We start from the raw sequence: 15,826 nt of genomic DNA, 5'->3' as shown, positions 1-15,826 counted from the left end.
ACAATTTTTGAAACGTTTCATTCTTAAAATTTACTTCTTCTATTTAGCTCTCCGATCAATATTTGCAGTATCATAAGTCCTCAGTTATATTATTTATATAGCTGTCATTGCATATTTGAAATATTCATTATACATTTATAAGTTCTTTTAAATTGAAATAATATGGGCCTAATATGACTATTTTTCATTTTGCGGTTTTACAATGATACTGACAAGATTTAATCTTCATAATCATGCTGACAAGATTTGACTACTCATTTGGATGGCTTATTACATGGGCTCATGAAAGACTTGATATTAACTAACTATATGCTGGGGTCATATGGAGGCTACAGGTTCTTCATGCAAGTCAAGGTTGACAGGGAATAATATCCCTATAGGCTATTTGCTCAACGTTTTTGTCAATGAGTAATTTTGTAGTAGATTATAATAGCATTACAGTTTTTTTCTAAGTAATTTCAGCTATTGCAAGATTAGACGAGGAAGTTTCCGTATGAGGAAGATGAATAAAATAATCCGGTTTCCCAGCTGCATTAGTCCAAAATCATTTTGACCTATGATTTGCCCAAATTAGTGGTAGTGGGGTTGAGAGCCCACTTACCGTACCTGATGACGATCTCGTTCCAATTACCGTAAAGTAGAGGCCCCATTTAGTTTGGACTCGAATGGATTCTGCAAAAAATAATAAAAGAACACTGTATCATCAATGAACTCAAAACAGCAATCGAACAAGGAATAACAATTTACTATGAACCGGTTCTTCAGGTTGCACCTGATCATAGAATACCACACAGTCTTATCATGAACTTCAAATGCGAAGGAGTGTACTTATTTGTGATCCATTTCGGTTTGGTTGTAGGTGCATCACTATTTGAAGAAGGTGTGTGTCTAGAAAAGTAGCTACCTGTTTATAAAAACTTCCATTGTACAAGTAATTTTTTCCAATCTTCCAAGTTGCGACATTAATAAATTATAATTTTAGTGATTTAATGTTTTGACATTCATTCAAACAAATACATGATGTGATTAAATTGAATAACTAACTAACGCTTTTGTTCAGTAATTAGGATTCGTTGTTCTGTTATTTGATCGTGGAGCTAGAAAATTATTATTGATTGCTTATAATTTGAATATAAATATCGAGTGTTACACATAAGTCAGTTTACCAAATGAGTGTATTTGTTAGAAGTAAAAATGAATCATCTTTATTTATCATCTATTATAGATGAGAAGTCCATCAGTATGAGATCGCGGGAGCTTGTGAGCCATGTGGGGCTGCAGGGGCATTATGTGTGATTTATTCGTCATCATCAGTTGAACTGATTCATGCTGATACACCTGGTAGGGATCCAAATCATTGATTGTAGTGAAGCATGTTTCGTTTCCAATGCGCACAGTGGATTTTTGGCAAAGTCTGCTAAGCTGGAAGCTAAAGCTAATACAAGCTCATTCATTCAATCCACATCTCATCAAAAACTCTTATACTAATTCACTCTTCTTAATTCACTGCTTATTCATTTCACAAAACTATTCACGTCTCATAAGAAACTCTTCTACTCTACTGATTTTCTTGGAAAAACACTGTAGCTTACCATTATATTTTTGTAATGGAACGTTCAATTTTTTCCATACATAGGCTTTTTTAACTGCATATTTTAGAGTTAATGGTAGGCTTCCAGCAGTATAGACAGGATTTTGATATGAAGTGGATGGAAAAAATGTTGGGCCCTCTATAGACCAAAGTGACTTTGCCAATGTGAATTTGATGGTTGGGAGGGTGTACCGGTATGTCGATGACAAAAGCTTCTCAGTCAGGCAATTTTTTTCTCGTATTTCAATGTAACTTTGTTTTTTTTTTTTGGTTTATGGATTACACATTTACCTAAAAGCATCAACGAGACGATTTCTTTAAATGTATTTTCTATTTCCGATGAGAATGTCATTTCTGTAGCCAATTTGCAAATCATTTGAATGAGCTATAGTTTTCAACGTTCAGAAAACAATAACGTTCAGATCTAATTTTTGGGTTCTTGGGGGGGGAAGGTAGGGGGGGGGGGTTGTAAGCTGGAAACCCCCTTTCGCTGCCACTTCATTCCGTTTGCTGCTTGCTCTAGTTTATCACATTTATGTATCAACAACATTATTTTTCAACAGGTAAACCCTGTTCAACCGACTATGGATTTTGCGTCAAACTTAAAGACTGCTACTATAAGTTCAATGCATCGAATCCGTTCCCCAGTTGTGGTTTTGATAAAGACGACAACCCATTGATTTGCTGCACAACGAATAAAGAACTCATGTTTGGCAGACCTGGAGTCAAATTGGCCGATGAGAGTGAGTAAATCAAGTATCATAATGAGATCACGAAAAAGGTTGTCACTAATAAGAGGCTGATAACCAATAGGCTAATGAGCTTAATCTGAGTGAATCCATAAAAGCCATAGCTATTTTGAAAATTGATTCTTATTACTATCTCCACTCTACTACTACCCGAACTCCATTTTTTTAATAATGCTTTGATATAGCTCTAACTATACCGTACACACAGCACCTATTTTATTTGTATTTCCAAGTTTTCATAGAAAATGAAAGGAACAACAGTAGTATATGGTCTATTATTCAAAAACCTCTTCATTCAAAACCTCTTCTAAAAACCTATATGAAGCTTTCCACTAGAATTTTAATATTTTATTTCTATAATTTTATGAAATCAATTCAAATTATCTCATCAAGACCATCAATTCGGTTATTATTATCCATGTGAAACCATGAAAGGATTGATGAGTTAACTCATCAATCATTGAATCAAAGTGATTTAAAAAGTACATAAATCGATGATTCTAAATGATTCTGAAGAACTATAATTCAATTATTTGAAAGTGATTTCAAATAATTTTCAAGTAGTTTATAAATCAAAATTTTGCCCACTTAAAGCATTGTGAAGTCATTTAAAAGTAATTTGAAGTGATTTAAATCTACTTTGAAATGCTTTGAAGTGATTTAAAAGTACATAAATCAATGATTCTAAATGATTCTGAAGAACTTATTCAATCATTTGAAAGTGATTTCAAATGATTTTCAAGTAGTTTATAAATGAAAATTTTGCTCACTCAAAGCATTGTAAATCATTGTACAATGATTTGAAAGTGATTTAAAATTACTTTTTAAAGTACTTTCAACTGATTATTTTGCTGCTTGGGTTACCACGATTTAGGCCATTCAGGATTTAGGCCTATTCACAAATAACTGACATTTCAAAAGGTATAATTTTTTATTATTGACTGCCACAGAGGTAAAGACTACAGTATAGTACCTTACATTGAATTCAAATATTTTTCCTCTACCAGAGATTGAAATCCATTCAATTGATAGGTAGCTTAAATAGTGGATCGTAGTTCATAAAGTTCTCAGAAATTTATTTAATGTTATTAAGATGAATTCCAGCTTGAATAACCATAAAAAAGAAGAGAACCGTCGTTCACAGGTTGTATTGTGTACTGTGCAAAGGCTTTGCCTTAACACTCTCACTATCCACCCATTCGAAATAATATGTTTGACCATTTTGTCATAAAAGCATTCTTTCCACTTGTTTCAATTTAAACATGTAAATATCATGCACAATTCAATTCTCGTTTTTGCAGTATGTAAAAGGTATGGAACATTACTTTTCAAATACTATGGAATACTGTTATTGATGTTTCTTTTTGTAGAAAAGCTGCTAAGCCTCATGGTGATTATCAGTACTGGTACAGTACTATAGTAAATAATCATGCTTGCATGGTGAAATTTCACTTCATAATAACTGCAAATAACAATAACGATTTTCACTTCAGCAAATAACTGATACTGTAACTAATACCTACTACTGTACTAACATTTTATTCAAAGTATTTCTATATATTATCATAGATAAAGGATAAGCAGAAGGCTATATTTCTTGTCTCTTATATTATTTTCTTATGTTGGCATTTTTCAGTGTGTACCAGATACAGGGGTATGACGTGTCCAATACCTCCAAATTATTATGCCTCGATTGGAGGGACACCGGCCAAGCCTCTTGAACTACCTTTCATGGTGATTATCATAGGCCGAGTAAATGTTTATTCTCAAAATCCATAAGAAATGAAAAGAAAATAAGTGAAATGTTTTTATGTGCGTTTTTTTATCTGGCAGAATATAATATTGTGTCATGAGTGAATTCTGGAAATTTAAAATAATATCCTTTACATTCAGAAAAAAATAGCCACATCAAAAATAAAAAGAGATATTAATGAAATAAAATGATGAAATTATTAATATTGAATATTGAAAGTATTGAATCACGTAATATAATATATTGATTGGAAAAACTTCAGATTCAATAATCATGAGTAGCTATTGAAAAAAGAGTTACTTTCTCAACATAATAAAATTGTTTTCCCACATGAAACTTCTCTTCTATGTTGGTAGGTACCGCTGTACCGGTATCTTTGTTGTATGTAATATGGAAATATGATTATCCACAAGAAATATCCATCAAGATCTAGTCTTATCCTATAATATCAAACGAGCAATTTCTGTTTGTATGTTTAAATGTTTATATGTTTGTATTTCACCGGATCTCTAAAACGGCTCTAAGGATTCTCACGAGATTCAGAACATAGTAGGTACCTAATATAATATATATTATAATATAAATATATTATAGTGAACGGTATATAATATAAAAAATCGATTGCACTAGGTCTCATCCCTGGGAAAAGTCGCTGAAGGACATTAAAAGGATTTATTCTATTTATCCTGATGAATTTTCATTCATGAAAAAACAGCTGACAATTTCGTTGTCTGTTGATGATGGAAGTAAGTGAGCGAGTGCATGTGTGTGGGACTGAGACAAAATAATGACTCAGCTGTTAAAATTTTGTAATCATTCAATCAGGTACTTTGTGCCGGTTGTACAAAAGCCGGTTAAATTTTAATCCTGATTAATTCCAGTAGAACCAATGAGATATAAGCTATCTTTTTGAAATTGTCTTCTCTGATTTGGATCAAAATTTAACATGTTTTTGTGACAGAAATTTTTGCATTCCTCTGGGAATTAATCTCAATCCACTGTGATTAGATAGAACCTTTCTGTATGAACTATCAATATATTGTAATATTTCTTTCTTCGTAATAAATTTTATATGCTTTTGTTCTCCAAAGCGGAGCTCGGTGCCCCAATATTATGTTATAGAAGAGAGCAATATTCTACTTGTTTTAGTTATAAGTAGACTTGTATTTATAGCCACATGAATTTGAGTTTTGAGCCAGCAACTGATCAGATTCAGTTTAAGCTTTGACTACGCAAACGGCCCTGAATCACTGATTGGATACTAAACCATTACGGTACTTTATTGAATATGACAATAGCCTAACATTTCATGCAATAATGGAACTTATGTGAAATTATCTTGTAGTAACCCAATAATGGAATTGAAGTAATTAGTAGCATTCATCTACGCTTTTTTGTTTCTCAAGTAGGTACGCTGTAGCTCAGACACAAATATTGACCATGATTTTTATTGTCTAGGCTCTAATCGGGTACGGTCCTCATGACGATATACAATGGCGCTGTGGAGGATCTCTTATTAGTGAAAGATTTGTACTTTCTGCGGCACATTGTACTCAAACACACGACATGTGAGTTCCGATTATTTTCTCCTAATTTTATGAGTTGATTTTTCAATATTTTAGGCACTTCAAATTTTCATGATTACTCCAATAAACTCAGTATCATTCTAGAAACATTCTAATATTTTTATTTACCCTGACAATCAGAGAAAAATATTACCGTACCGGTATCTAGATCAAAGCAATAATGTGTACTGGTTTCGAATAATGATTCTACTTAGCAGGAAATGGGTTATTTTCAAGATGACGAATGGAATAGGATGATTTTATATTATTCAATTGGATTATTATTATATTACAAAACTCATACAGGCTAATTGACAATTTATCGGAGCTTCGAAGATTTGTTTGCTAGTGTCGGTCAGGAATCTTAGTGATAGCGGAGGGGATGGGGGGCGATTGGGGGTTACCGTTGGAAGATTTCCGGAAGACTGATCCACAGCCTTATATTTAGGAGATGTTTACGACACCTCTTCTCCATATAGTGGCTCACCAAGTTCGGAGGAAGAAAACTATCTGTATTTCGTATAGCGTATACCATGAGTGGACTAAACGACTGAGGGAAGTTTCTCTGTGAGGATGCCAGTCTTTCTCTTGTGAAACACTAGACAGTTGCATCCAATGTGGAGAGTGTATCTCTGCCGGGGACACACGAAATTGTCAAACGCCCCTACATGGCTGAGCTCTAAACTCAGGAATAGACAGTCCCACACCAGGTGGGCTAGCTCGCTGAACTCTCTGTATGTATTCTGCCGTCCTTTATGTAAGACTAGCGGGTAACTGTTATGTAAGGCTTCGCAAAGGTGTAGCCTAATTATAAACTTGATAAGCTGGACCCACTAAGATCTTGATGAATTGATGAAAATAGGCCTATAGCCATCGACGGTAAATAGGGAATCTTTATGCTAAATTTCAAGTTAATCAGTCCAGTAGTTCAGACGTGATGATGCGTCATTCGTGAATCCTATCCCTTACATGTATAAGCCTGTTCTTTCCTTAATTAGTATAGATAAAGATTATAGAAATGAAGATAAGGTATCTTTTTGATAGGTATGTCATTCCTTATATTCTATAAGAAACTGAAAATAACTTATTGGTTTTCAATTAATGAAAATCGATTATCATTTTTTTTTCTATTGGTCAATACTATAGCCATCTAGTCTAAAGACTAATGAGCTAATTTTTTTATCCTAAATTTTACTTGAAAAATTGAACAGTGAATTTCTCATTAGAAACTCTTACTGCTATTGTTTAATTAATATGTACACTTATTGACTGCACTATAGAAGCTAGATTCACTCAATCACTGCTCTGCTCTTTCACTGGACACTACTTGAACAAGCACTACACTAGTTCAAACGGTTTCCTCCTTTTGAGCCTCCGCACCAACCCTCCAATGTCTAGCAGCTGGATCGCCTCGACGTTATCATGTTGGTGCAGTCGCCCCTCGTGCCTCTCCGCATGCCTCTGGATCTCGGTGGACACCAGATCGACGTGAAGGTCTCTATGAAGATCGCTGTTCCTGACATAGCAAGGAGCATCCACAATGTTCCTTAGCACTTTGTTTTGAAAACGTTGAATGACATTGATGTTGCTGTCTTTGGTACACCCCCAAAGTTGTATACCATACGTCCATACTGGCTTTAATATCTGTTTGTACAGAAGTACTTTGTTTCGGATTGAAAGGACGAAGTTTCTTCCGATCAGCCAATACAGCTTCTTATATTTGATTCCAAGCTCTTCTCTCTTCTTCTTGACATGGGCCTTCCAGCGAAGCTTTGCGTCCAAGGTCATACCTAGATACTTGGCATCATTAGCATATGGTACAACTTGGTTGTTGATAGTTATTGGTATGGGCAGGTCCTTCTTATTGGTAAAATTGATGTGAATCGACTTTGTTTCATTCAATTTCATTCTCCACTTTCTAGTCCAATCTTGAGTTTTGTTGATGGATCTCTGTAGTTTCTCTGTTGCAATATGAATATTACTGTCTACTGATAATATGGCTGTGTCGTCTGCAAATGTTGCTGTAGTATTCTCATCAAGGCTGGGAATATCGCTGGTATAGAGTAGGTAGAGAACTGGTCCCAGAACACTGCCTTGAGGAACTCCTGCTTTAATTTCCTTCAAATCAGAATATGAACTTTCATGCCTGACCCTAAAGTATCTGTCAGTGAGATAGGATTGTAATATATCTGTATATTGCTTTGGTAGCACTTTTTTGAGCTTGAAAATGAGACCTTCATGCCATACTTTATCAAAAGCTTGCCCTATATCAAGGGAAGCTGCTGAACAAACTTTTTTCTCTTCTAAGCACTTCTCTATTACATTTATAATCCGATGCACTTGATCTATTGTTGAGTGTTTCACTCTGAAGCCAAATGGTGATTTGGAATTATGTGCTGTCTCTCAATTATTGGTTTTAGCCTACTAAGTAAAATCCTTTCAAACAACTTGGATAGGACCGGTAACAATGATATTGGCCTATATGATGATACTTCATGTGGCTCTTTACCTGGCTTCAGTGGCATTATAACCTCTGCTACTTTCCATATTCCTGGTACGAATTTTAGTCTGAAAGAAGCATTCAAAATGTTTGTTAATTTCACTATTGCTTTCCTTGGTAGGTGTTTGAGGACTGAGCCGGTTATCATGTCAAATCCAGGGTTTTTTTTTTGGCTGGAAAACGTTTACAAGATGATCCGCAAATGTCTGTGCCTTTTCATCACTACTCCTTGCCCATTGTCTGTCCTGCTTTCTGAGAGGAGGAGATTGTTGAATGGTTCGTTTTATTTTTTTAGCTGCCTTCCAGAGTGAGTAGTCCGTGCTGCATTCTGCTGTCAAGTTTCTCAAGTAACTATTAATTGATTCTTCCTTGATACATTGAATCTCTCTCCTTAGTTCTTGAGATAAATTGTTCAAAACTCTTTTGTCTTGGGGGGAACGTGATTGCTGCCATCTCCTTCTAGCTCTTCGTTTTTCAACAATCAATTCTCTGATTTCCGCAGGGTAATTATTTCCAGTGGTTCTTCTTCTGATTTGTGGGGTATTACACCATGCTGCCTGTTGGATATCAGTCACAAACTTCTCCAACTCCCGATCAATATGTTCTTCGTTCCTTAATGGTGAGTTTAATTCTATTCTTTCCTCCAGCATCTGTTGGAAGCCATCCCAACCAGTGCGGCTATTTGCTAACGCTGGACAAGTATTTTCCTTCCGTAGAATTGAATCACTCAGAGTCATAATGATGGGTGAGTGGTCGGAATTAAGGTCGAAACTATCCTCTAAATGCAAATAATTAACTGATATATTTTTTTTCAGGAAGAAATCTATGAGATCTGGGATTTTCCTCGTATCGGTGGGCCAGTAGGTTGGTTTACCAGTTGAAAGAGCTTCGCACCTCATCTCTTTCATTGCTTCATCGATTATCATGAATCATAAATTGATTCAGATACTTTTTCAACTGTTAATCAGTTCTATCACTTTTGTCAAATGAATAATACATTATTTGACAGCTCTACCACGGCTACAGACTAAAGGAATTATGCATTGATTATATCATTTCTATTCTTTTACTTGATCAATATAAATTTGTTGAATGTATTCTAGCATAGAGAAAATATAGTGTAAGGATTAGACATAAAATTACCATTGCAGGGGAAATCTACTTGTATCAGTTGTCTCTGGTTCTAATTAACCGACGAGATAGGTTTCTATTATCTATATGACTAAAATTTCATTTTTATATCATTTAAAGGTCTAACAGGTCTATATTATTTCGAATCGTGTATTGAATCGCTCAATATAAATTTGATGAATGTTTTCTAGTGGACCCGCGAGGTGGGTGAAGCTAGGCGAACTCGATACTTCGACCGAGGAGGATGATGCACAACCTGAGGTGATTGCCATAAGCGACAGATACGATCATCCCGACTACAATCCTCAACAAGTTTATAACGATATCACTCTTTATAAGCTGATTCGGAATGTGGTATTCAATAAATACATCAAACCAATCTGTTTGCAAACCAAAGAGTTTGTTGAGAGACCTCCCAATGCTCTGGCTGCCGGGTGGGGCAGACTCGGATTTGGTAAGTTTGAATCTTAAGCTATGCTTATTTTATCTCCCAAATAACATTTTTATTCAGTAGCTAACAAAATCATATTCTAGTATTCTTCTATTATTACCTGTACCAAGAGATTAAACGCTTATACAGGCCGGGCAGGGAAATTCAATAAAAGGGGTATTCAATAAATACATCAAACCAATCTGTTTGCAAACCAAAGAGTTTGTTGAGAGACCTCCCAATGCTCTGGCTGCCGGGTGGGGCAGACTCGGATTTGGTAAGTTTGAATCTTGAACTATGCTTATTTTATCTCCCAAATAACATTTTTATTCAGTAGCTAACAAAATCATATTCTAGTATCCTTCTATTATTACCTGTACCAAGAGATTAAACGCTTATACAGGCCGGGCAGGGAAATGAGAAAATCAAATCAAATCGAATTTATTGCCTCAAAATAATACACAAAAACAATATTGGAGAAATTTTGAACTGATATAATATAAACAAAAAAGCATTTTGAGATGACGTTTTTAAGATGGCGTCGAAAAGATGTGCTCACATTCTTCTGCGTTCACAGCCTGTTATGATATATGTTTAGTGAAAGAAAACGAGGAATTTTGAAATAGCCATTCCCACTGATGAGGTTTCTTCCTTTTTTTCATTTCCTCCACTGATCCATGAATTGAAAATAAATTCAAGTGATATTCATTTCTACTTGCAAACATGGAGTATTGTATACTTTCAGCAAGTAGTATTCTTTATTCCGAATTCACATATATTTTTCCCTGATAAGACATACCGGTATTCATTTAATTAATTTCTCATTCATCAATTTTCATCTTACTGAGTTGTGTGTTTTTGTTATCATTGCTTGTGATTGTAAATATTGTGAATTTAAATGAATAAAATTTGAAAATTCACAAAACTTTGTAGTAGATTGCAAATTTATTGATATGTATTCATGCCATTTATTTCCCTACAATGGAAATGTACAAATCTACCTCTTAACTTTCTAAGTTCACATCAGAAAGATTTTCTGTCATTCAACGCTCTCAGCACGTTACGCCTGTCATGGAAAATCTGGAATGACACGGCAGCAAATCTTGGGAGCGGCAGTGATTTCGTTTTGAATCATTCCCTTTATTAGTTGACTTACACGTTATTGATGTAGGAGCTGGTTGGTGTACAGTGCAACTTGTCTTCAAGTTACCCACAGAGATACCTTCATAACTTCGAATGCGGCAATACTGTCAGAATATTATTCTCTGTGCGGCAGTTGGATAATATTTTTTTTATAACACGTTTTGATGATGTCTATTATCATTTACCATCACCATTATCCATTTACCACTGACAATAGTAGAGAATGATCGAGGCTCTCTGAAGTCCGTCTTCTACCTTGTTAGTTGTAAAGTTGGATAAATTGATGAAACACAAATAATATTTGATTTGAACTCTGTTGATTGGTGGATGCTACAATTGGTATTTCTATTCAACTACTACCTAATGTCTCCTTGCAGTTGGTAAAATCAGTACAAAACTTATGAAAGTCATAGTGGATTTGTATGACATAGAAAAATGCTCGAAAACATCAGATTCGAATCAAATGCCGAATGGAATTGATGGGAACTCGATGATGTGTGCTGGAGCTGATGAAGGTGAACGAGACACCTGTCCGGTGAGTGCATTTTACAAATTATACAAGTTTGATAAGGAAATTATATAATAATTATAATATTAAACTGTATTTTCAGCAGTGCGTCAGAGAAGCTCATTTATTTGAAAGTTCAATAAAAGTAAGAGTACTCCCACACAGTATAGAATGTAGCCTAATCACATTACATTCCATAGGTGCTCTCTAGTAATCTAGTGGAACTCACAATGATATTGAAATTACATTACATTATAGTCTCTGAGTTTTCTCGGAGTACTTCTAATATTTTCCCAATTCCTTTCTCACTTATGGATACTTCATTTAAATTTCTTCAAAAGTCTTGGATATAGCTTTATTCATTTTTATTATTTATTCGTAGATTCACTTACAGATCATATGAATATGACAGAGAAAGAACAATAGGCTTGGCCCAAAACTATTCTTCAACTATAAAGTTAACGTTAACTTGGCTAGTATTGGGACCTTCATTGAGCATTTAATGATCAAGTCGATTCTCACTTAGTAATCAATTAACTTCGCATAATAATCAATGGCGTTGCAGAAATTGTTATTTTGGACTTCAAAATTTGATTCAATTCATAAATTAATGCTGAGTTTGTGAGATTGCCTTTGAGAAATGAAAAGTTGTGGTAGGTAATTAATTCATTGAGCCGTTTGCGCTGTAGTTGTTTTTCGCTAGAATCAAATGTTTTTTATATCAATTACTTCGTGCTTCAAAGCGGCTTTTCAGAAGTTATCGGAAATTTCCAAAGTATGCTTGCAAGCCAAACGCCGAGGAGTATGCAAAATTGACTGCATCACTCTTTCGACATTTTCTGGAACTCTTGTGGTCTATTGATGTCAATATTTCTGGGTTGAGTGATACCGTAGAAAAAAGATAGCATAATAAGATATCCCATGCTACAGGTAGTTCATATTTTAAATTTGAAAGCCGATATTTTGCTAAGTCAGGCTGATTACTGTCTACTACTTTTATTACTACCTACTATTTTGGCCGGGTGAGAGTGTAAGAACGGCACAGTGTGAGAGACTATACCATCAGCGTCACATAACATCACGGAAAAGAGCTACTAAGACTATCGGCTTGAATTGAAATTGAAAATTGGAACATTAACACCCTATACAATGGGATATCTTCTTGTGCTATCTTTCCTTTATGGTGATACTTTCACACTCATAGAATGAGATGTATTCAAATTTCAAATTTGAAGATATCTCGAATTCCCCTTCTGGAATAAGTATTCCTCCAGGAGAGTTCTCATCAATTATCTATTTCCAAATCAATTTCTTTTGCAATCCTTATTTGCAGAAAAAATATCTTAATATTCTAGATCTAGAGTGTAGGCCACACCTAATCTGGATTACACATTTCAAATGAAATTATTCAAAATAATATTTGTAATATTACATTTTTTCTCGATTGGAATCGAATCTTCAATTCGAGATCTATGAAACTTTATAGTAAATATCAGAGTCATCGATATACGGACAAACTTTTTGACTGAGAATTTATTATCGTAAATGATTGTTGCATTGTTCCATGGTGTCACCGAGGCTGGGTTGACAGAATTAATAGATAAATGGTTTATTTAAATCGAGATGATATATAAAAATTTAAAATAATAGTTTCAAAATAAAGTTTTATTGAGAACAAATATATGTGTATTATAAATGTGAATTCTAAACTTGTAATTTATAATTTTGTTGTTGACGTGTCATGAAGTCATCACTGATTTTGAGATGTGGGTTTTTGTTCTGATGACGAAGCTTCCTGGTAGCTTTGCTTTTCCTGTTCTTCTCTCTGAAACATGGCTGGCTGGTGTGTGTTGTAACTTTGTGCTCTCTAAATAATTTTCTATTTAAGTGAATTTATTAATGTTTTAATTTGAGTTTTAATCAGTTTATAGTGTTCTATTTTGTCTGTATATTGTTATTTGTGTATACAAGCCAATAGCCACTGTTTTTCAACTATAATCTGGATAAGTAATTAGCTCGTAGTGACTAGATGCTTAGGCTTGTAAGATATTGTTCTTTGTGTATTTGTGTAGTATTTTGCCAAAATTCATCTGAAGATTATAAGTTCATTTGCTCTGAAAATTGGATTTCTCATTCATAGGTGATAGATCCATTCATAATTTATCAAGAATCTATTACGTTGGAGCCGATAAATTTCCTTAGGTTAATAGGTGAGACAATGCTATCCAACCGAATTAGGAGAAATTGGTAGCACGGCATACTGTATGATGATTTTTAAAATTTTTCATTGAAGGAGAAAGAGAGCGATATTTATGTATTGGGCACCAAAAAAATCCACTGGAAATACACGAAATGTTTCTACTGTGACAAAGTCACTGCCCCATTTAGGGCTTTCTTGGGAATATTCAGTTACAGTGGATACTCTATTCTATGTCAACTTGGAAGAATACTTTTTTCAACCACAATTAGTTCGTAATCCTGATTACCAAAAATGTTTTCAACCAAGATGGTGCTACATGCCACAGATTCAACAGATTCCACAGATTCAAAATTCAATTACTGTTTCCTTGATGAGATTGCACACCACACTGTGACTCTGACACTGTGAAGAGACATTTTGTAGATTCTCTGTGGATTTCCTGGTGCCCAATACGTGAATGATAAGGCAAGAGCTACAAGATAATGGTAGCCGCGTTCCCCTAACACGAAAACAATTATAGACTATTTGCAGGGTTCCAAAATCGCCCAATTTACTGCCGCCCCAGTTACTTTCAAGAATTTTGATTTGAATAACTTATGAATACCGTTAGATTTGAATGAGTGTATTTTGTTTCAGGGTGACTCGGGAGGACCGCTATTCCAATTCGTGGATGAAACTTACGCTCAACATCCCTGTTATCAGCACATCCAGTATGGGATCACGTCGTTCGGCAACCAATGTGGATTGGCTGAGTTTCCAGGCGTCTACACTAGAGTGCCACACTACCTCAAGTGGATAGAATCCATTGTGTGGGCGAAAACAGTACAACAACCAAATCTTATCTGGTCTTGAATTATTTTGATGCTTACAATAATATTAAAAATAAGAAATAACAGCTGTCTCTTTGATTTATATTTCATCTCTAACATAAATCAAGGTACAAATTGAAAGCTACTAGCATTGCAAGAAGGGAAGACATCCATATAATATTTGAAATGAAGCTCCATTGATGGAAACAGGCTATCCATAAAATGGTAAAGCTAACACCCTTTAACAAGAAATATTTCCTACAAGTCATTCGATTACTGAATAGCATTCGCTGTCATAATCAATCAAGCGTGTCCCCAATTCCAGCAACGACCTCAGCGGTATTTTTTTGCTTTTCTCGTTGGAACTCTGAAATTACTTTTGGCCGATTGCAGTATTAGAATGAAAGTTTCGCCGTGGTGTTGAAGTTTAACAGATGAGATGACTTGGCGGCAGTGAGCTTTATTTGACAGCTTGAAGAACGACTTAATATGGTGTATGGTCTCGAATTTCCCATTAGTGACATTCCCTGTAGCTGGTAGCTGGATGACTCAAGACAGACAGATCCAAGTTTATAAAGTCCAATTGCTAACTGGTGATTCGTGATTACTTCCTAGTCGAGGGTGTCATGCACACTTCTGAGTCTAATTGGTGCTGTTTCCAGCAAAAAACTTGTTATTTCTTCATCAAATTACTAAGAACATCATTTTGTTTGATAGGTTGATGCTTCATTATACAAATTTGTGTTAAGCTAAGCGTACTGTACTCATCAAATTCTGACTATTCATCAAGTCCAAATTTCCTATCCACAGTCCTCATGGAGAATCTTTATTCGTATAATTACTCAATGATAAATTAACTAAATTAAGACTCTAGTTAACTCTGAACCACCAATTGATACGACTTGCAAACGTTTTTCAGGATGGCGTTTCAATCATCAGTTTTGCTATAGTCTTCTTCATAATATTAAAATCTCAGCAAGCATCTAAAACTTGCTAATACCAATCAGATAAATTTAGTGAACCATCTGGAAAATAAAAGACCAACAAACTAAAGAAAACCAATTAAAGTATTTTTATCATCATCTTATTAACCTATCAACCATGCAGCTGGAATTCTAAGCTAACACTAGAATACAGTATAAGCGCGGTACCTTCATTATACTAAATAATAACAGAGACAAATAATCAACGTTGTCTTTACTCTATGATAATAATGTAACAGACCAAACTTCAACTAAACGGTCGTGTTGATCTCTTTTTGTTCAGTGCGGGGGCGGGCGGAAGGTAGAAGGGAGCCTGCCTGATTATTGTATTCCTAATTTTAAAACTAGTAGTTCTGTGAACAGTAGACCTCGCGCAGTTATAAACCGCAGCCTCCTCTTATACTGTCCATCAGAGTAAATCCTGTCTGTATGTCGTGACGGCGAGATATCGGTGTGAAAATGTC

The 15,826-nt window shown here is 34.9% G+C and overlaps 1 protein-coding gene across 2 annotated transcripts; it reads left to right on the top strand.

Annotated features, from left to right (window-relative positions):
- Positions 1-727: 727 nt before the first annotated feature.
- LOC111047690 (venom protease) lies at positions 728-14,469 on the top strand. 2 transcript variants are annotated; one of them, XM_039421758.1, is made up of 8 exons: positions 728-880; positions 2,155-2,334; positions 3,977-4,074; positions 5,552-5,661; positions 9,481-9,658; positions 9,912-9,996; positions 11,240-11,397; positions 14,207-14,465. In XM_039421758.1, exons 1-8 carry the CDS (start codon positions 802-804, stop codon positions 14,420-14,422), a joined length of 1,104 nt encoding a protein of 367 aa, XP_039277692.1. In that variant the 5' UTR covers positions 728-801; the 3' UTR covers positions 14,423-14,465. The 2 variants fall into 2 exon arrangements, with proteins under 2 accessions (XP_039277692.1, XP_039277691.1); XM_039421757.1 differs by lacking the exon at positions 9,912-9,996 and having other exon boundaries at positions 733-880; positions 9,481-9,743; positions 14,207-14,469.
- Positions 14,470-15,826: the final 1,357 nt, after the last annotated feature.

The sequence above is a fragment of the Nilaparvata lugens genome, chromosome 2 (genome assembly GCF_014356525.2).
Source record: "Nilaparvata lugens isolate BPH chromosome 2, ASM1435652v1, whole genome shotgun sequence".
Lineage (NCBI taxonomy): Eukaryota > Metazoa > Arthropoda > Insecta > Hemiptera > Delphacidae > Nilaparvata > Nilaparvata lugens.
The sequence above is the reverse complement of the archived record's forward strand: the minus strand, read 5'-3'. Positions and strand labels throughout refer to the sequence as shown.

What these genes read in the sequence shown, in the direction of transcription:
- LOC111047690 (XM_039421757.1), top strand. Translation starts at nt 802, where the DNA reads ATGAACTTCAAATGCGAAGGAGTGTACTTATTTGTGATCCATTTCGGT. An exon ending in GTGGGGCAGACTCGGATTTG is followed by an intron (nt 9,744 to 11,239) that starts GTAAGTTTGAAT and finishes GTCTCCTTGCAG; the next exon opens with TTGGTAAAATCAGTACAAAA. An exon ending in GTGAACGAGACACCTGTCCG is followed by an intron (nt 11,398 to 14,206) that starts GTGAGTGCATTT and finishes ATTTTGTTTCAG; the next exon opens with GGTGACTCGGGAGGACCGCT.